Raw genomic sequence first — 22,918 nt, 5'->3', positions numbered from 1 at the left:
CCTGGAAAATTGTTCTTACATGCTTCAGTTTGAAAATCCTGGATAAACTGTGCAAATGTGCAAAACAAATTGCACATTGAATTCACCCACTATTTCATAAGAGATGTGATACACTTAATTAAATGTTTATTACAAACAAGTCCACAGATAAAAGATAAAATATATATGCTATGTTATTATTAATACTCTTCTAATAAATAGTCTGTTTTAAACATACCAAGTGCTCCCATACACCCCCAGTCTCACTGAAGTCAAGAGAAACAATGAATTTAATGAGCAGGACTTCAAAACATGATTGTGGCTGGCTTTGATGAAGATCTGCCTAGGCATTCTCGTCATGTTAAAGTCTCCAAAGAACAACAACAACAAAAATTAAACACAAGAAGACAGGTTTTGAAAAAAATAATTTATATATATATATATAATTTTTTTTTTTCTTACAGAGGAGGCTCAGAACACCTAGTTGAGAAATGAAAAGGATTACACAGATGTTCCCATGTGTTCCCATGTCCTTACTTCCAAGCTAAGCAATGACTCTTTGAGTCTCATTCTCCTTTCTTAGGTCCCTTAGTCCCAGGAAGCTTCTTTGCACCCTCTCTGAGACGTGGCTCTCAGCAATTTGCTATGACTCCTCTGGTTTCTCCAGCTTCCAGAAGAAGGAACAACTCCTCTGCTTCTGGGCCACTGGGTTTCACTTTCCCCACTATATATATATTAATAACAGAAATTTGTAACAATCGAGAAAAAATGAGCACTGTGACTTAAAACTAAGAAACTGAATTAGGAGTCACTTGAGCACCTTCTAATACTCTGTTTATTAAATCTAAGACCTAAAAACTCTGTGCCTGGGAGAAAAAGGGCAGGAGAAACATTAAGAAGGATGAAAAAGAAAATCTGAAATGAAGAATTAATGATTGCGTCCTTTTAATCCTGGTGCCTCTGAAAAAGTTACAAATTAAAATACTGAAAGAATGTTTTTCATGCTGATTCTATGAATGATACTGAGATTTATCTTTTATTTTAAGGTCTATTTTTTGTACTTAAATGCCAGTCTGTAGTTGGTTTGCTAATGGATTCCTGTCAAAGAACAGACGCTTTTTTTCTGTGTTTCCTTCTCCACAAAATTCTGGATTAGACTTTACCTAACTGAAATTAGGTAACTGAAGTTTCAAGTTAGATGCTAGGTATAGATACTTAACTCCCATACCCAACCTCACTTTAAAGGTATCATCACTTCCAATCTGAACTAGATGGGAATAGTTTTGCTTTCCACAGACTATGCAAAGAAAACAAACAAACAAATTAAAAAAAAAAAAAAAAAAAAAAAAAAACAACAACCAACCAACCAACAACAACAACAACAAACAGTTTAATGTCTATTTTGTGGATGAATATAGGACAAAATTATTAGTGGAGGGAAGTGGATTATTGAGAAAATAATTGCTGTCTATGTAACTGAAGAAAATTTTCCATTGTGTTGATTTGCATGCAAAAGAGACTAACATTGCTACTATTTTGCTTAGTGTTTTTTTCTCCATTTACTTCTTGAGTAGGCTGTCTGTTCTGCTTAGTCTTATCTAAACCTGGCATCTGGAATGACTGTTGTGCTCTTTGATGGGCCATTCAAGAATTCAAGGGCCAATAGGAAGATAGCCTAACTGAGTGGACCTGAAATTTAGGCACGAAACAAAAACCTCAGTTACAAGTCAAGACCCCTGATTTCACTCCTACTGTAACACAAACATGGTAATTCAGTTGGCCACCTGGAGCAAATAACACATTTTGGTTTTGTTCTCTTTTTAGCACTTATTTGTCTGTATTTCACTTTGCAGGAATGTCTCACTCTCTAAAATGACTTAATCCTAAACAGAGATCCTGTAACAAACAACAACAGAACTTCAAAGGTGACTAAAGGAGAAAGATCAAACAGGAATTAGGTAATCCAGGGAGCAATTAGACGACATCAAAACTACCCTGAGGGAGAGAGCAGGACTGAACTAGCCCACCCTAGTTGAACCATCCTGTTGACTTTGATCATCTAGAAAAACATGGATGAGTTGAGGGAGGTCTGCTGATAGCCCACATCTCAGGCAAGCTTTCTGAGCACACCCTCCTATCTCAGTGCAGTTTGGTATATAATCTGAAAGTTTAAAGAATTCTATCTTTCTGGTTTATTATATTTAACTACAAAAATCTATGTAAAACAACAACAACAACAATAAAAATCATCTGAATCTCACACTGAAATATTACAATACTTCTCATTTTCTCAGAAACTTTTCTTTAACTATTACTCTAACCAAACTGTTTTACTTTGATTAAAATCTCCAGAAGAACTGTTGCATTTCTCTGGAAGCTGAGACCATGATGACTAGAGAAGGCCATTCCTGTCTCAAATTGTGTCATATTGGTGAAGTTGCTTATGACTAACCTTGCCCCCACGTCAACAGATGAAACAAGCCCAGATTCCTCAGCATCTGCTCATAGGTCATGCACTAAAGGCCTTTGGACATCTGAGTAGTCCTCTGCTGTTTTCTCAACATCCCCCTTGATCTGGAGAGCCCAGGAAGGGATGTGTCCTTCCAGGTGCAGCCTCACATGCATCAAATGCTGTGGACCCTTACAGAGTGCTCTGACTTTCCCCACAGCAGATTTCTCTCTTTAGGGACCAACTCTGCTTCTCACAGGCTGGCCTTGCATACCAGCAGCCATATGCCCCGGAGGGGGTGTGTGCTCTGAGCTGTGACAGTCAGTAAGCATCTAAGAAATGAGCACAGTCCTGCTCCACTGTCTGTCTTCAGCGAAAGCACTGTTTTTCATTTATGTCTGTGAATCATGTGGCCCGGTGGTTCTGATTTCTGCTAAAGCCTCCAGGCACAGCTGTAGTACAAATAATAGCCTGAAATCTCTTCCAGGTAAGGTATTTCCTCAGTGTAAGCAATGGATTAAACTACTAACACCCAATTTCCCTTTATGCTGATATTAAGGAAAACTACTGTGTGGTAAACCAGGAGCTCATTGGTGTGAGTGCATTTTTCTTTGGGAAAGTTTCTTCAGGGGATTTTTCTTATTTTCCTTTAGGAAAATTCTTCCATTAATATGTTGGCTAGCTATTGAGCAAGGACCTATGGTTTCTGAAGTTTTAAGCAGCTTGCTAAAGCTATTCCTAGTATTATTTTTCATTTTTATTTAATATTATTTTTCTAGTCCATCATTTAAAAAACCAGAAGGATAGAAAGTGTGTTATCCTATTGCACTATCTACTTTTCAAACCTGACTACCTGACTCTCCAACTGATATTTTTACTCCCAGTGCATTCTCTGTGATATCAAAATAAATAAATAAATAAATAAATAAATAAATAAATAAATCTATCTAGTAGATTCATAGATTCATATTGCACAGTTATACAAAAATAAAGACGATGGGTGATGGGTGTTTCGCTAAATAGTAGATAGTGGGTTAGTGAGGTCTGTTTCCTACCATAGCTACTCCTAAAAAATGCTGTCTTTGAAAGTGAGGACACACTAAGAAAGAATGTCCAAAACCCCAAAATATCTGGCAAACATAAGTTACCACTGGTTGATTTAAGATACAATAAGAATCCTTCCTTGGGCACATATATTAGCACCGGGTAGGCTGGATGAACATACTTTGGAAGAGAACCTGTACTTTTTTTGCCAATTTATATAGAATCTGTCCAAGGAATTTCTTGTTATAAAGAAACTAACAATGTATGTTCTGATGATCTCCAAAACATGAGGCAACTACAGATGTCCTAGCACATGCCAGAGAGAACTGTACATTCTTGTTTGAACTGGGACAGAACCCTTTCTAAAATGTAATTGGGCAAGATGCAATCTTCCCTGGAGATTAACTTTATACACAGGAAATAAAAATGTTACCTTTAAAAGATATCAACATAATCGCTGTCCCAGCTGAGAGGAAGAAGGGTATGTGAATCCAGCTTCTGTGGAGGCAACATCCTCAGCCTTTGCTGGGCCAGCAGATATCATAAACTCTTGAAAGTTCATGGTTAGAGAAGTTATATTGCCTCTGACTAATCTGATATTGGAAAAGCATGCACTATTTCATAAAGTATGAATCTGTGCATAAAATAAGCTTTCCTGGATATTTGAGAAAAACTTACGAACAAGTATTCATGAATTTAAATAACTGACTTGGCTGGTACCCTGAGTTTAGCATACTTGTTCACAAGCCATCCAGCTTCACCACAACATTCACTTGCATATGTAATAGAAATAAAAAGCATGATTACATTCTTTCAAAAACCATGAGTTTTGCTTCTGTTTTTGGAAGATTAAATATCAGATGTGTTTAAGCTTCAGAGTCCTCTGCTAGCATATTATAAGAGAAACACTACACGTGTTTTTATGGTGCTTTTTTTTATCAGCTATTTTTACAGTCTGTTCTTCTTAACTGTTATAGTCACTGATGACTAAAATGAACCTAAACAATAAATGGGGTCACAATTCTGTGTCTGTCACAGTCAATGGAATGTTTCCATTGTCACATATCTGAAGACATTTCAATAAGTCTTGAATGCCTCATTTCATATCCAGAGATAGAATATTAACTGTATAAACTAAAACAAAGAGGATCTGTGCCTGTATTTCTTATATCTGAATTTTTATCAAAAACAAAGGTAAAGATATTAATTATTTGATCTTTTAAAAAGATTTTTTTTCACTACATCAGCTAAGCAAAAGCTATAAAACTAAATTACTGGTATGGAATAAAACCAGCAAGTGGCAGTATTTGACAAAGGAAGCTTAAAATGTATTCGACATAGGAAACTTAAAAAGAAATGGAGGTTTACACTGTATCTATTTGTAAGGTAAATATTTCTCCCAGCACTCAGAAAGAAAGGTCTTTCATTTCCAGCATATATATATATATATATATATATATATATATATATATACATATTTGATAGGTGAACTGCTCAACTAGAGAAATCAGAAACAGAGGTCATTTTTTTCATGGATATTTATATGTAGGGTCAACAGAAATGACCCTACACATTTTACAAATATTTTTACTATTCTATATTCTATACTTTTTTTTTTTCCCCTAATGCATTCAAATGGAAGGAAAATAAGATGTCAATAAACCAGATTTTTTAAAAATTATTTTATTTATTTATTTTTTTACTGGGAGGGAAGGGAGACTACATAGTGGTGTCTATGTTTGTACCACCAAAACCATGCAAGGATCAAAAAAAGAGATTTAAATTAATTTCACAGAAGGATAAGGTTCTCTCCAATCTTTCCATGCTACGGTTTTATGAATATGATAAACTGTCATATAGAAGAAGCCTTTGGGCCTGATTATCTTCTTGCTGAAGTCACTGAACTGTTTCTCATTGATTTCAGCTATAGTAGCCCTGAACACTTTGCGTCTCAAGATTGATTAAAACAAACTTCTTACTCTAGTTACTTTATAGCAAAACAAAACAACAACAACAACAAATAGACAAGATTACGAGGTTGTAAAAGCAAACAACATAAAAACTTAGGAAACACCAGAAATTTGTCTTCTCCCTTGTGCAACTGGTATAGTCTTCAGTTGCATAATAAAATACGTTTTTCCACAAGACTCTAATTTTTTTTATTTCAAAAAATAAATCATAATTTGGGGATGAAACATCTCATGTTAAAGAAAGTTTATGAAGAACAGTTAAGAAACTATGATAATTTCAAAAAAAAAAAATAGATTAATTGACGCATAATACTGTAGATAGCGTTATTATACAGCTTTGAATAAAATGGATTTCCTTTTTAACCCACTCTTTAAACATCTTTTTAAACTCCCCCTTTGCTACTTGAGAAAATCTCTTGAAAGCTTTTTTGGATCTTCTTACGTTTGTCCAAGATAACTTCTCAATCTACCCATATTTCTCTCTTCTTTTCCCTGCCAAGCTAGTGTTTTATAGACTGAAAACAAGATAGAGTTCTTAGCCTTGGAAAATGTAGTCTTTATGTTTGGGTCTTTCATCAGTGCACTGACAGGGAAAGAACTGACTGCTGCCTCAGCATCTCAATGAATGTCAGATTAATCTGCATTATATTTTAATTAGATGCATTAATATGCTACCCAGTGTCTAGTGCTGAGCTAATTGCATGCCACCCCATACATTACCAGATTCCACAGGGCATGAAAAAAGTCTAAAGGAAATGACTTGTGAGGAATTCATAATAGATTAGCCAAGAGCCTGGAGGTTACATGCAACATAAAGTAAATGGCAAGGATGCTATGTAACATGTTAAGGCTCAATCACCTAATTAGGAGGAAAATATCCATATCCTTTTAATCTTACACTTGGAATTGCATATGTATAACATAGGTATTTCCAATGCATAAGGCAATAGTCTAGCAAGTTCCCAAATAGTAAAAACTTTTCAGAACCATTCTGCAGAAATCATAATCAGCTTTGACTGTGTACTTTATTTTTGGACAAGAATCATCATAAAGTACCACAGCACCACAAAGTAAACCACTATCATATTTTTGTAAATGTTACAAATATTCCGATTTAGTGATATCTCTATATTATTGCGTTTAATTATTTAACCTCAGATGTTCTGCTGCATTTAGTATGGGCACTGCAGGACAACAGATTGATGACAGCCAAGATGTCCTAATGTGAGTGGCATTTCCGGCAACTGTGCCAATACTTGCATGTTGTAGGTCAAAAGTGTCTGAGCTTTTCCTGGACCAGGAAACAAATTTAATTTTCAGGTTATGCACATAGCCCAGCACTGATTACAAATGCGGAGGTAGCAATATACATAGCAGCTGCTTGCTGAGTTGACACTGAGGTGATGCACCTTTTAACCTGCTGCTTCAGTACACGCTCACAAGCCTCGCTTCTACTTCAGTATGATATCCTCCACTGTAAGACACAGCTGACATATGAGTTTCTGAGCACATCAGTGTGTTGAAATAAGAGATTAAGCCCAGCTCTGCATCAGCATTTAGAAATGTGCCTAATTCAGAAGTGTATCTGAGTGACAAGAGTCTTCTGGGAGCCTCTTCTCCGAGAAATAGTACTGCTGATTGCACACCAGTGAGCATCCCCTGTCTTCCTCCAGGCAGATCCTGCAGGTGGCCAGTTAGCTAGCCTCCTGCTCGAGGAGGGTTGAAGGCTGTTTTAAAGGGCACAGGGCTCTTTAGAATGAGAAAAAAACATCCATGCTTCCATCAGCTAACTCCTGTTTAAGAGATGGAGAGTCACATCACACTTCAGAGAAGAGAGATGTGATGTCTCAGGAAAAACTTAGTCAAATGCATTTATGCAGAAAGCAAGCTGCAGAAAATGACTTATCTCAACATATGTGGATTCTGAGACTGAGCCCATCGGTGACCTCCAGCACTTGTAGCACACTTCCAGGCTCTGATTTCTCACATGAGGTATTCTGTCGTGTGTGTGTGGGGGGGGGGGAGGGGGGTGGAAGGGGTGGGAGGGGAAGTAGATTCATTACCTGACTAACATGCTAAAATCAATTTCTCACAGTGAGATTCAGAGCAAGAAGAATCACAGCGGTGTTTTTAAATAAGAATGGCCTCTATGTGGTTTCCTGAAGAAAAAGGAGTAGAGGCAACCCTGCAGAAGTATCCTGAGTTATTTCTGGGGTGGAACTGGAGGTGCTGACACTTGTAATTCATAAAAGAATGTGTTTTTGTTACGTTCAATAGGTTAGCTGTGACCACAGTAGTTACAGAAATGACTTATCAATGTCTTCACCCAGGATAGTCAGAGTGGAGAGTGTTGGAGTCTGCTTACTTTGGAACTGACTCCACAGAAGAATGACAATGATTTTAGGGCAATGAAAGAAACTCAAAGGGAATCTAATTTTGTATTCTTCTGCAGGATTTGGTTTGAGGAAGTGTTGAGATTGTGGGAGCTGAGGATGCAAACAGTATTCCCATAAGTACAAATATGTTTTGATGGGCTTACACCTCCTGGCCAGCATACCCAAACACATCAGTGGTGTGTAATTTTGGTGAAATCCGTCAGATTTGCCCAGGCCAGCACTAAGCGCGCTAAGATGAGGCAGTCCAGGAGTTGTGTCCATGATGCCAGAGCAGGATAGCAGCTTGACTTAGTTGTGTGGAACTTGCTTCTTCCCATAAGGGTAATGTGAGGTCACTGTTATTGTCTGTGCCCCGTGGGACCGGGAGCAAAGGGGACATATGAGGCTTGGCCATGAGCAGAGTTCATGCGGGGTATCTGGGCATCACCACCGACTTTCTTTTTACTATCCTTCCCCTTGTCTTTTTTTTCCTCCTCTCTTCTCTTTCCCCTTCCCTTTCCATCTCCCCTCGTTTTCCCTTTCTTCCCCTTCCCTTTTCCTTTTTTTCCCTTCTCCTCCCTCCTCTCCCCTCCCTGGGGACAGCCCAGGCCCGGTGCACGGCTCCCGCAGCACCCATGGGTGCAGCGGCGGGGGGCTGGGGGGAACTCCCCACGGCGGAGCGGTCGCCCTGCACGGCCCAGCCCAGCCCGGCACGGCCCGGCACGGCTCAGCCCAGCCCAGCCTGTCCCGTCCCATCCCGCCGCCGGCCGGGGCGGTCCCACCGCCGTCCCCTCCTCCATCCTGCGCGGGGGGACGGGAGCGCCCCTCTGCCGCCGAGCAGAGCGGCAGCCGCGGCCGGGCGCGACGCGGACCTGCCGGAGCCCCTCTTTTCTTCCTCCTCCTCCTCCTCCTGCCCCGCAGCCGTGCAGCATGGCCCGGCGCGAAGGCCCCCCCGGGCTCTGCCTCCTGCTCCTGCTGCTGCTCCGCGGCGGGGGGCTCACCACCCCCCCGCCGGCCGCCGCGCAGCCCCCGCCGCAGCGGGGAAGTGTCTGGTGCCCCAGCCGCTGCCTCTGCTTCCGCACCACCGTGCGCTGCATGCATCTGATGCTGGAGAGCGTCCCCGCCGTGTCGCCCCAAACCACCATCCTGTGAGTAGCCGGGCGGGCAGGGAGCGGGGAGGAGGAGGAGGGAGGAGGAAGAAGGAGGAGGAGGGAATACCTGGGGTGGGAGGCACTTTGGGGGGCGGTGGAGCTTCGGCTCTTTGTCTGCGGTCGGGGGAGGGGGCTCGGCCCCGCCGCCCCCCATTCCCGGTTCCAGCCCCAGCCCCGGGGCTCCCCGCCCGGCGTTGTGCGGGTAGAGGTAGGCATCCTGGTTAGCCTGAGGGCACTGCGGGCTTCGCGGTCCCTGGAAGGAGTTTGCCGTGCCCTCAGCCCGTTCGGCTGGCAGAGGGATGGGGAGGCTGCTCGGTGCCGAGGCGTGGTGACGGTGGGTCAGCAAGCCGAGACCCCCACGGGACCCCAAGTCTTCTCGGCTTGCCGAAGATTCACTCGGTTCGAGTTCCCGCAAGAGCCTGAGGACATGCGACCTTACGGCCCGCAGTCCTATTTTTTAAAGCAGGCACGACCAGAGTGGCAGTCGAAGTGCCCCGGGCTCAACTATTTTGAGCAGCATTGTGCTGGTAATAAAACTCAGTGGATGATCAACCTCAATCACATGGATTTCACTGAAACGATTGCCTGTCCATCCATTTTTGTCCTTACAATAAACGCAAAGACCTAACTGAACACCCCATGCCGTGTTGTCTCAAGGCTTGCTGTGAAGACAAGATTTGTTCCACTGACCCGCTTCTGCGCTGCTTGGGCTCAGAAGGCTCCTGGCATCAGCCCTCTCCTTCCCCTGCACACACGCAGCCCTGGATGCTGAGCGGAGCTTGGCCCTGGGAATTTTCTTGCAGGGCCTCCTGTAATAAATTGACTTGCGACTTTGTCAGATATTTTCAAAAGGGATTCATAAAGCCTCGGTGTGTTTTAGCTTCCAAGTATTATTTAATGTGAAGACTACAGTCATTTAGCATTAACTGAGTCCCTATTTGGCAAGAAGTTCAGCCTTTTTGGCAGAATCCGATTAGTCCTGCAGTACTTGTAAACCTTTTAGGGAACAATACAGGAAGTGGGCGGTTAATGTTTCTTACATTTGAAACAAAGTACATTTACAGAGCACCTTTTGCCTTGAGATTACAGGAAACTGTGTAAAACTAGTTGTGTGAATCATTTTAAATGTAAAAAAGAAAAGAAAAAGGATATTAAAAAAAAAAAAAGAAAAAAAAAAAGCAATCATTAGAATGTGGAGTCAAATCTTAATGGCTTGATTTCATGTTAGCAGTAGAAGGGCCTGCAACAGCAAAAAGCATTAGATGAACCTAGCCAGGGTGGAGCTCCCCTTACGGTGGGTATTTATAATCTTGCAGTGACTCAGAGCAGAATGTATGAACAATGAAAGCATTATACTCGTCTAACCCCACTAATATATCAAATTGTCTAGTATCCCAAATCTGAATGATCATTCTGGCATAAAGCAACCTACAATGCAACAGAATTAATTAAAAAGAAGTTACTTTTTTTTTCCAGCTTGACAAAGAAAAATAATTCTCAAAATAGGCCTGTGGATGACCAGCGTTCTTCAAAACACAATGGTGGCCTTACTTTTCGTCTGGTTGTTGGTATTCTTTTTTGCCAGCTGACTGGGGGACACATAAATAAATTAAGGTCTTTGGTAATACAACTTTTTATAAAGACGCAATAACTCTTTCTGAATGGCAGTGAATGGGGAGGAGATAGATCAGAAGGTAATTAGGCAATACGTATCTCTGGGACAAAGAACAGTGATACAACTTATTTAATAATGAGTCGTTTGAAGATAGCATCTGTACATAAATAGCTTGCCTACTCCGTATAAAGAGCTTACCTTTAGCTATAGGATGTGCTTGAGAAAAAGTATTGCATCTGTCTGAAGTACTCATTGAATTACTCTGTAGTTTGCCAACAATTTTTACTTTACTACTCTGTAGACCTGCACTTTGTGGAGGTAGTCCATCAGCCACAGAGTACAATAATCAACAGCCTACATTCAGGAGTAGTTTCTTTTTTAAGCATGGAATCATGAAGCATTTGTTTCATTGCCAGTTTGATTGTCACAGTTTGTCTTCCATTTAGAGCTTCCATTAAGTACACTCTTTTTAGTGGTGGTGATGATAGCTAAACAATTAGAAACAATGAATTAATTTCAATTGAACAGCTTCCCCTTTAAAATATGGCCTTACAAAATCCTGCAAACTGTGTTGCTGATGGGTTAAGCCCCCTTTTACTGGCATTGGTAAATTACACATTCTTGTCTGCTTTCTTTCTTTCTTAAGACACAGGTTATTTGTGAAGTAAAAACATTACTAATTTTTTTCTTGTTTTTCTTGTAAATATGTATAAACATATTTATATTGCTTTTTGCAAGTGTTGGTTCTGAAAACTGTCCCATTTTGGAAGCAGAGTTGACTTTGGTCTATTTCACATATAATTTGTTCTATGGACTAAAACAGCATGGAGCCAGAACAACACCGCAGCCGAATGTTTTCCCCCCACATATCAAAAACATCTACTCCTAATCTCAGTCTTGCTGTTGAAAACTGCTCATAACATTACTGGTTGCTGACCTTGCCAGTGCTACTTCTGGCTGTACATTTTCTCACTCTCTCCTGCTTCCCCCACTTTCTGGCACTTCCCCTTCCCTGCTGCAGGCTGGGATCCATGGTTTAGATTTCTGCACAGTGGCTTCTGCCAGCTTCAGAAGTGCTTGTGGAGCCTTGTGCAAGCATGTGGTTCCACCCAAGTGTATATGATTGCTCTCCTGCATATACAGAGGATGTACCCCTCTTTGTAGCAGCAGGGCTGCTGTCTCTTGAGACCCACCTCCGGAGTCATTTGCAAAACCACTTCATGCCTTCAGCATTGTCTTGGAAGGTTTCTTTCATCCCTGAGTACAGAGTGCTGGTGTACTCACAGGAGTTGCTGAAACATATTTGTATTAGGCTATTTAACTGGCTGAGGAATGCAAAATTCTGGGTATGAAACTATTACTGTCCCCTGATTGTACCTTATTATTAGATATTAAATATATAAATATATTATTATTAGATATTAAATAAACATTTATTTGGAAGATATTTTAAATCCAGAAGGGATTTCTATGTTTACAGCCATTTCTAGTTCATGGTGTTTGTAATTCTGACAGGGGGCCTTTAAGTGTTGAGGCAAAAAAAAATATTTGTGCCTTGCCTCAACATGATCAAAACTCGTCAGTCTACAGGCATAGGTACACCTAGTCAGACCAATACTAAAAGTTGTCCATTGTTTTTCTTTGTAGCAAGTGGACACTCTCAGATATTTTTGCTAGTTCTATGAGCATGATTGAATTCACTGCAGTTGGGTTTCAAAGGCTGAACAAGAGAATCTCACTTGTTTTGTGACCAGGTAAAAATTGACCAAAAATATGTGTCACAAAAGCAAGTGGACTTGATCTGCATTAAGAATGGCATAGAAATTTTTAAGGAGAAAATTACATTTCAAAATAAGCCACCTGTAAGAATATTTGCTACAAGCAATTATTACTTTTGGCTTTCTTGCATGTATGTTATGAATAGCATACCTTTTCAATAAGTGAGTATAATTTTAAGTGGTCAGAGCTTAGTAGGACTTTTTAAATTGTAATCACAATTGTTCCACGTGAGTAGCTTTTGAAGGTAGTCATTGAGATGAAATTGTAGGCAACGGTGTCACTCAGTAATGCTTTTGTTTACATGATTCCAACACATTATATAAATTGGAGAGTTTTTTCCTTTTTTATTTTTATTTTTAACTTTTGGGTTGTAGTGCAAATGTCAAGGATCCATCCAAAGGGAAAGGGGAAGGTGCTAGATTTTTAAAATCAGTTCCAAGTTTCTAGACAGCAGGATAAGAAATACTTACCTTTTCTTCAGAGATCTGTGATAATTTTCATGGAATCAGATGCTGTGCACTCAGAATGCCAGTGAAAATCATTATTGGTTTTCAAGAGCATCTGTCTTAATACAATTGAAAAAAAAAAAAAAGAAAAAAAAAAGGAAAGAAAAAAAAATAATAATTACACTCCAAAGAGATGTGATTTGTGTATATGATTTACCAAAGAGGTAAGGCTAATGAAAACTTAATGACATTTTGCATTTTGAAGTTGATTTGTGATAACATCCCTCCTAAAAGAGGCATTTAAGGAAAAGAAATGGGTGATATGTATGATTTTTGTCAGTGCAGGAGCCTCTGGGCTATCATAGTGAAATGATGCATGCTATTTGCAGATCTGCCATTTGCAAACAATGTGCTAACAGTCAACAAAGCATCACGTCATTCTCATCTGAAAAATGCAGGATTGTTCCATGTAAGATCTTTGAAAGTCTTTTAGGAAACTTTTTGTAGACTAAACAATCAAGACAGCAAATAATTACACCTTGACATGGAAGGACAAAGAATTGTAGTGTCATATCTGGGCTGTGAGTAGGCTCAGTCACTTGTCTGCTGAGTATCAATTCACATATAGGAGACAGTCAAGACATGTGATGCTAGTATAAGATTTCAGTTAAAACATGAAGGTCTGTATATACTTAACATTAAAAAAAAAAAAAGATGAAAAGATGAATAGATACTGGAGGTTTACTTGAAGTGTTTCAGAAAAACTGAATGCAGACATAGATCTTGTCAGACTCTTGGCTAGGCCACAAACTGCAGTAGATGCCAACAACGATTTCCTCAAATTACACAAAGCAGGGGGAAAGTATAAGTTTATTTCAATAAAATTATCTTAGGTCTTCCTTCATAGTAATTTTATGACCAAGTGCAGAATTCAATTAAAGATTAAAACACCTACATTTATATGTCTATGCTTAGGAATTCACAGCCATCTTAGGTGTCTGAGGGTTCCCTAACTTACCCACTGCAGTTAATTGACTCTGGAGCAAGAATCAGGCCACCCCAAAGACTTGATTCATTTGCTAACTGTAAGTATCTAGGTCTATTTGAATTTGTCTAATGGAATCTTTTCTAGTTTACATCTGCTCCTCTGAAAAGAACATAGATCTCCCATTGGGCCTGTGTCACTGTGTCATACCTGTTTGTTCCCAGCAGATGTTTCAGCCTATGACATCTAGGCCAACAGCAGAAAAAACTGCTTGGGCAACTGAAGCAAGCTGCTGCTATATGGGCAATTGAATCATTTTCCAGCCTATGTTGACTGCTGACTAGTCTTCTGTTGACAATAATGGGAGTTTAAATATCTATATGTAGATATTGATGTTTATTTGTCTGAACAGAATCTTAATATATTTTCAGAATAGGATGTTTTCTTAATATTTTCCACAGAAACAGGCTACTTGCAAAAGTCAGAGGCTCAGGAATACACAATGAAGAAAGTAATTTACTTTAAAGGTAGCTAAAAAGAGAATATTTCTGCTGGCATGTCCATTAGACCCTATACTCTTTGAGTATCAACAAACCAAATTGGTGCTACAAAGGACACCAAGCCTCCCTAGAAAAACAGCCTTGGAGGATATGTAGTATGTGAATCCTGCTAAAGCCATTCTTGGCAATCTGTCTTTCCTGCTGATAGAATAAGCAGCATGAATGCCCTGCAGAGGGACCTGGACAGGTTTGATCAATGGGGAGAGGCCAATGGGATGAGGTTCAACGTGCTGGGTCCTGCAATTTGGCCACAACAACCCCATCCAGCAATATAGGCTTGGGGCAGAGTGGCTGGAAAGCTGTGCAGAGGAAAAGGATCTGGGGGTGCTGATTGGTGCTCACCTGAACATGAGCCAGCAGTGTGCCCAGGTGGTCAAGAAGGACGATGGCATCCTGGTTTGTATCAGTGTAGTCAGCGGGGCCAGGGAGGTGATTGTCCCCCTGTGCTCAGCTCTGGTGAGGCTGCACCTCCAAAACTGTGTTCAGCTTTGGGTCCCTCACTACAAGAAGTACATTGAGTTGCTTGAGAGTGTTTCCCAAGAAGAGCATGGAAGCTGGTGAAGGGACTAGAAAACAAGAGTTATGAGGAGTGACTGAAGGAATCGTGGTTGTTTATCCTGGAGGAGGCTGAGATGAGACCTTATCTACAACTACCTGAAAGGAGATTAAAGTGAAGAGGGTGTTGGTCTCTTTCCTCAGGTGATGAAGGATAGAACATGAGCAAACAGCCTCAAATTGTGCCAGGGAAGGTTGAGGTTGAACATTATTCTCCAATAATTTCTTCATGGAGAGTGTAGTTAGGTATTGGAATAGGCTGCCTAGAGAAATGAAGTTGCTATTCCTGAAGGTATTTAAAAGATGTGTGGGTGTGGCACTTAGGGATACGATGGGGCTTGGAAGGTCCTGTTGATGGTTGGACTTGATGATCTGAAGGTCTTTTCCAACCTATAGGATTCTATTATTTCTTCTGTTGGAAGAAATAATGAATGCTTAATCCCTTTCCTTTGTCTCAGTGCCAGCCTGTTTTTGAAGTACTCTTCTCACTGAAAGGTCAGTGTTACTGAGCTTTCATCTGAATTTCCCCCTTCCCACTCTACTGTATTTTGAGGTGAGAGAATTATACATTTCCACAGTATTTGCAGGACAGATCTGGTGCATGAGCTAATGGGATTTATAAAGCAGCACTCTGATGGTCTCTGTTCCATTTTCTGTTTCTTTCCTAATCATCCTCAGCATCATATTTTCTTTTCTTGAACTGTTGTTTTCATGGAATCATCAAGTGTAGCTTAAGATCTTGTCCGTGAGTAGTAATCATCAGTTCTAGGCCCACCATTTTATTTGGGAAGTTTGGAGTGTTTTCTCCATGTGCATTACTTTGTATTTACATGCATTAGGTCTACACTTTAATAGCCATTCGTGGACTGATGGCAGGTCCATCTCTTCCTAGTCAGACTTTGTCAAAATAGATGAATATGATAAGCAGCAGTTTATCATCTCATTGTTCACCCCCCTTCTACTTATGAATACATTGAACAATGCAGAACCCATCACAGATCTTTGAAATTCTTCAGGTGACCTTCTTCCCCTATGAAAATTTACCACTTACTGCCAACTTCTCTTCATATGATCATCTGGACTGTGTAGGACATTTGCTTTCTATCTGCTTCAAAAGCTTATCATTGGGAATTTGGACTATGGTCAGTCCAAGATTTTTTTATTTGTTCTACTAAAACATTTTGGAAGGCTAGAAAGGTGATTTGTATCTGTGGACCACTTACTGTTGCTGTTTAAACCCACATTTCAAAATCATGGTTTTAAGTGTTCTGTTTTCCCAGTTTTGCTGACACACAGTTTCAGTGCTTCTGCTCTTACTCAGTTTTTCCAAACAACAACAAAATTAAAAGTGATGAGTTATATTATTTTTCAACATTGCTTTGGGGAATTTACAAGCATGAGGGACACTGAAGAGAATAAGAAATTTATGAGTTGCATAGGCAAACATGGGATTACTCACTGGAAAGAGTAAGAAATGAATGCTTGGACATGACTGAAAATACTCTTTCTGTCCTAATTCCCAATGAAGACTGGTGGAAAAACAACAGGGAGGTGCCTATCCCATGCATCATCAGGAGAGGCTGTATCCAAGACACAACGAGAGGGGTGAAAGTCTCATCTAACATTCTGGTAAATACATGCCTAAGAGAAAAATATGACTAATAAGTATTCCAACCTCCTCCATTTTCTGAGCAGCTCTTACTGAGTTATCTCCCAGGTGAGGTCAGTGCTCATTAAGAGGTAAGATGGGGGTGTCATTAACAAGCAGGAAACTTAGAATAGTTCAGTTGGAAGGAACCTTCAAAGATCAGAACTCTCAAGGCTAACCAAAAGTTAAAGCATATTAATGAGAGCATTTTCCAAAAGCTACTTGAACACTGAGAGGCATGGGGCATTAACTATCTCTCTAAGAAGCCCGTTACAGTGTTTGATAACCCTCACAGTAAAACTTTTCTGAATGTCCAGTCAGGACCTCTCCTGGTGCAACTTTGTGCCATTCTCGCATGTAAGTTGGCCGTTTAGATATTAAATAAATATTACACTGTTTATGTGTGCTCATGGATTGGCTTGTAAAGAAACTAAGTTTAAATTAAAGCATTGGGAGTCTAGAAGAAATAAAGCAGAAAGTATAGCTGACAAAGAAGAGAACAGAGCTCAGGGTAAAGACAGAAGCTGTGGAAAGAAACACCATAATGTAATAAAATAAATTGTTCTTGCTATTATGAAATGAAAAAATAACAAACAACTATTCAGAAAATAACAAAATAGGAGAAATAGTGTTTGTAATGTGCACAATTGCACAATTTTATGTTTTCTGAATTACAAAATGTACTTTTACAGGAAAATTTTACTCTGTGTAATGGATATAATGAAAATGTTAAAATAATATTTTCAAGCCCCAATCTTATTTTGAACAATGGAAAAACAAACTGTAAACTTTCACTCATCTTGATTCATCTCTCAAAATGGTGTTTGTTTCAGTTACTTCTTGTTGGAATCATATTTCTGAGACTTAAAGATTATTGTAGTTTGTTTACAGTATTATTCCCCACTTTATACAGTATTTTGTGATCAAAACACTCTAGCTCTTATCTTGCAAATGTGAGCTTATGCTTAGCTTTGTATACCTGAATAATGCCTAGGCTTCTGACTCTTCCTGGGCCTGGATATTTGCTGCTTCTCTTTCTGGCAAGTCAAACTATGTGTTTATGTCCTCATAGGCTATGACTTCACCTTACAAAAAAGGTCAATTTATAAAGGTGACATTTAAAAAGTTGTATTGCACAAGCTAAGTATTTATAGTTGCTTATCTTTCTGGAGAACTTTATGTATACAAATAAGTTAATATTTTAAAAACTTGTGTGATGTACATGTTTATACATATACATGCTACACATATAGCATATATGTGTGTGTATATGCATATAGGCACAGTAAAATGGAAGCAATTGAGCCAAATTGTTGTTATTATTTGTTCCATTTTGGATTTGATGAAAACAAAACAAAAATAACTTTTCAGGCTTTATTACTGTAAAGATGGGCAGAGTTTCAAGGCAATCCACAGAGATAGTACAATGAGGGCTGGCTGAGCTGGAACAGAGTGACTCAAATATTTCCTTTTGCTTCCTTTTGCTTATCTGGCTGAGGGATTATTTATTTATTTATGTATTTTTGGCATGGAATTATAACTGTTGCTCATGTGTATCAAGTGATTTTTTTTAAAAGAAAAATTAATGTTTGATTTATTGTAAATTACAAAGATTGTCAAGCCTCTTGAGAAAGATACAAGACCACAAGATCAATGTGGGCTCTCAGCTTCCTTTCTTTTTGTTTAATGTATATTTACAGGTACGAGTCACTTGTAGCAAAGATTGGGGCATTTAAAAGTTTGTGCAGTTCCTGGCATGGCTTCTTGAACGTTGTAAAAGCTTGTAGAATGAATGCTGTAAGCTTTGGTACAGTGTTCCGTAGTGTTCTGTGTTTTGTTTTGTTGTTTTATTTTGTTTTTTCCTTTTTTTTGGTGTGATCTGTTCTTTGGACTTTTAGATCTTTTATTCTCTTTCCAATTACCACTCCCCAGATCTTTCTGAAAATTCTTGTATAAGCATTCTTTCCCCTTAAATCACCTATTACAACACTCTGCTCATTGCCTGGCTGCTCTCAAAAAGGAAAACAATATTACTTTGTACACAAGAGTAATGACTGCTTTTGGCAAGCAGGATGATGACTGCTTAGTGTCAGCATTGCATTAGCCAGACTCATGGATTCAGTAGCCTTTTAATAGCTATTTGGCTGCCAGTTTCCCATATAGGAGATAAAATATAGCATAAGTACATCTGTGCTTGCTTCAGCTTATCATAACATAAGCTTATCATAAGCATCATAGCTAGGGCAACATGAAATTCTGTGCAGGTTTTCAGACTTCTCAACATAGTTAAATTCAAAGGCTTGTAGCCTCTGTCCAAGGTCCACTGTGCTCTACAGAAGGTAAATATTTTGTCTCTTCATGATTTTGATCAGCCATTTGTATATAAAATCATACTGTTGTTGTCTGATGTTGGATTCTGTTTTATGCCTGATTCAGCAAACCTGTCATCAATATTCTGATCTTTAAAGTGTGTCTCTGAATCAAAGTCTTATAATGTTTATAAGTCTATAATGTCTTATAACGTCTTATAATGTCTTATAATGGTAAGAAAACATTTTTTCTCCATTTTTCAAAAATAGTTTTGAAAAAAGTATTTTTGAAAAAAAGACCAGAGAGCAGTGTGTGGTCTAGTGCACAGGTAACTCTAGTTAGCCTGTCAAAAAACAAACAAACAAACAAACAAACGAAAAAAAACCTTTGTCAATCTCCTTATACTGTCTGCTCAGATAATGCAAAAAGCTGGAGCAGTAGTGTGGTGGTGTGGTATGTGCATGTAAAACATATAGAGTGATTATTCACTGATGGGAGGCTGCTTATCAGAGCAAGGTGCCTTTTTAGGGGATATGTTGTCACTGTTCAGATTGGGGATAACAACTGTAATTTGAGTTCAAGAGAGAGGTTTTGGTTTGATGGCATTTTGATAAACTTTCTCTGAGAAACTTGAAAAGTAGGAGTATTTTTTCAAGACATAAGCTGAATCATAAAATTGAGGTTTTTGACTTGGGTGACATTTTCAGTCTCCATATGAGAAGACCCAGACATTTGGTTTCAAGTGCCAGAAATGGGTAGGAAGAAATGAGAAGCTGTGACAGGGTTCCAAGTGCAGCAAGAGCAGAGTGGTTATGGGAACAGGTGGTTTGCTCCAGCCAGATTCAAGTCATTAATTTACCGATTCAATTTTCTTGGTCTAGCTGAAGCTTTAGTAATTATAATAGCACCCAGGTAGGGGTAGAATTAGCTGAAGTAAATCAAGTAAAATGTTCACTTATTAGATGTCTGTGTATGGATAAAGCAAGTTTTACATGTAGATTGAAGGCATAGCTATCAGTAATGATATTCTTTATATTATCACTATAATTATATTCTATAGTGATATTATATATATATTATATATATAACTCTGCTCACCCAGAGGCCCATCCAGCATTGCTCCCTGGCTCAACTCTGCCCAGCGGCCAGTGGCAGGTCCCTTTTGGAGCTGGCTGGAGCTGGCTCTGATCTGACATGGGGCAATTTCTGGGCTCTGCTCACCAAACTCTTGCAATGTAAACCCAGTACAAATATAGTTTCCTTAAATATGAAAATATCTTATTTTTACTTACCGGCTTTTGCAGGCTGAATTTGTTTTGAAAAGGTCACAGGGATTTCTTCACAGGGATATTTCATATTTCAGGTGCCAATCTTCTGGACAGTATAAACAAACAAATGAAAAATCTTATGAAAACAAGCAGATGATTTGGATGGAACTTACTTATTTTACTTTTGAACTTGGAGATAATTGAACATGATGGTAGATGTCCATAAGTTATATTATTTTTAAGGTCTAGGACAACATGCAACAAATTTCCAATGGCATCAGGATTTGAAAAAAATTGTTGAATGCCTCCTTGTATTTAAAAAAAAATATATATATATAAAAAAATCTTGTTTCGGTTGGTGTCTCTTTGGCTTCATAAATCCGGTGTTTTTAACTGCAAATCAGCAAAACTTCAGTGGTTGGGAAATAAAATGTCCATTCAGCACAAGCTTGTCTTTAGCCCTATGTCTGGGCATGGGAAGCATCTGTCCCTCTGGAGACCAGAGCAAGCGTATGAGCAGGCAGAGCCTCAGGAGGAGAGATTTCAGCGACATTACTGCTGTAGTAGCACAGCATCTGATGTCTGAGGAAATTTTACCAGTAGAAATTTATGTGCTTAAGACGTTAAGTGCTGGTTTTGTGGCTTGGACTCTTCAGCATTTTAAATTCTACTTAAGGTGTCTAAGTGCTTTTGGAAATCCCAACCTTAAAATTGGCATCTGTATGCCTCTGGATTAGAGGATATATTTGTCCTTCTGACCAGTTTTACTGCAAAGGTACTTTAGGTCCAGGGAATTTTTTTCAGGTGAACTTGAACTTTGGCAAATAATCCTAGCAAATAAAAAATAAAAATGTTTTCATTGTTTTCTAAGCAGTATGGCAGTGTTTTTAGTCAAATGGAGTACTTGCAAATTATACACATTTTTACACATCAAAATGTGTAAAAATACCATTTTGAAAGGTAACTTTAAAGACCTATTATTCATAGCTGAGAATAATTTGTGAGTATATATTGTTACTGAAACTAAGTTTTTTTAATATTTGGCTGCAGATAGTACTCATGAACATATGTATGTATATATATTTTGAGACAGCTATTTATACTGTATATTAAAAATCATAGAATCATAGAATATCCCAAGCTGGAAGGGACCCACAAGGAACATAGAGTCCAACCCCTAAAAGAAAATTGTAAGTCTGATGTATTTAAAAAGCTTGTCTATTTAGTTTATTAACACTGGTATGTGCCTGTGTGATTTGTTTGAATTTTCTCTTTGGTGGTTTGGGAAATATCGCATCATTTTTAACTTATAAAATAGGGATTATACCTCTTTGCAGTTAAACACAAAACAAAACCAAACTGAAAAACAAAACAAAACAAAAACAAGAAAACAAGAAAAAAAAAAAAAAGAAAAAAGAAACAATACCACAGAGTCACCCTATGAGAGGTTCTTAAGTTTCTTTTGGGTGCTGGCTGCCAGCAGTAGTTGCTCATTTCTGTCCTTTGTCTTCTTAGTTGGTTTGTGGAATTAGTTGAAAAATAAACAAGGGAAAAACATATGTGGCTTCACTCTGAATCATTTCCCTTTGTGTGCTGTGATACCTGTGAACAATGGTAATAGCCCCAGTGAAGAGGTGGCCTGGAAAGGAGCAAGAGGAAAGAAACTCCATCGTCCACTGCTGCCACTGAGGGAAGCTGTTAACTGGTCCATGAGGCTGTTCTTTGTCACCAAAATAGTCCTGACCTCAGGGAAAACCTTAAAAATAAGCCAGCTTTGGAAAACAACTTGGAGAGCCATGTTCAGGCAGAGAGAGGGATGGGAATCATAAGTGGCACTGCTGAGGATTTCCTTGCTAAAGAGGTCTCATCCTGTGTTGATGAGACTCATCACTTCCTCATGCCTGCTGCCCTCACCTGGGAACAGCAAATTTATTGCTTTGGAAATGTCTACAGCTTTGACTCCTAAATTCATTTTTAATTAATACTATTCCCAGTTATTATGCTCGGTATTTTTTATGTGGATATTTGAAAACATCTGCATATTTTAAAATGCAGGTTGATGTTTAAATTAACCTTTCAGCTGTATTTCTACTATTTTCATTCTATTTTTTTCAAGAATAATCAAATGTTTTGACTTTTCCTCTTTTGTTGCATATGAACGTTGTTGAAAGCATTTTTCTTTCTGTTTGAACACCAGTAAGATTCATTGAGAGCTCAAGACTCAATGAGAGCATTGGGGCCCAAGTGATATTTATATCATCTTAGTTGGTTTGTAACTGGTAAGGAGCGATGAAAACAAGTTGAAATATGTTCAAAATGGAAACATCAGACTGAACTACAACTTTAAAATGGCATTAAACTGTGAAGGCTGCAGTAGCAGAGTGTATTCTATCAGATACCTTCACTTATATTCAGAAATTAACTTTTTTGCCTTAGGAATAACATGTAAAAACAATTTTTATCTAGCTTTCATACTTTTTTTTTCTGGTATTTTTAGGACTTTGTTAAAGTGAAGAAATAATTACAGAAATATAAAAGAAAAAAGAAGAAAAAATGTTTTTAATTAATTGTTGACTTAGTAGTGGCAATGTTAGAAGTGCAAGAAAGGGTGCATGATTTAAGACAAATGTCATCTCCTGAGAGACTATTGTAATGTAGAAAAACTAACAAAGACGTACAAGACTAGTAACACTGATTTGGAAACTTCAGACACATCTACAGTTTTCAGGAATTGAGAGGTAAAATGAGGTGTATGTTGATTCCACTACGAATTGTGGAATATGA

At 38.7% G+C, this 22,918-nt stretch overlaps 1 protein-coding gene across 2 annotated transcripts in view; it reads left to right on the top strand.

Annotated features, from left to right (window-relative positions):
- The first annotated feature begins 8,661 nt into the window (after positions 1–8,661).
- The window catches only part of PXDN (peroxidasin), an 82,390-nt gene continuing 68,133 nt past the window's right edge, over positions 8,662–22,918 (top strand). For both annotated transcript variants that reach the window (XM_084516017.1, XM_084516016.1), the window contains exon 1: positions 8,662–8,965. In XM_084516017.1, coding sequence (XP_084372143.1) covers positions 8,748–8,965 — 218 coding nt within the window. In that variant the 5' untranslated portion in view covers positions 8,662–8,747. The remainder of the gene's footprint in view (positions 8,966–22,918) is intronic.

Source organism: Aythya ferina (genome assembly GCF_964211825.1).
Source record: "Aythya ferina genome assembly, chromosome: 3".
NCBI classification, from domain to species: domain Eukaryota; kingdom Metazoa; phylum Chordata; class Aves; order Anseriformes; family Anatidae; genus Aythya; species Aythya ferina.
The sequence above is the reverse complement of the archived record's forward strand: the minus strand, read 5'-3'. Positions and strand labels throughout refer to the sequence as shown.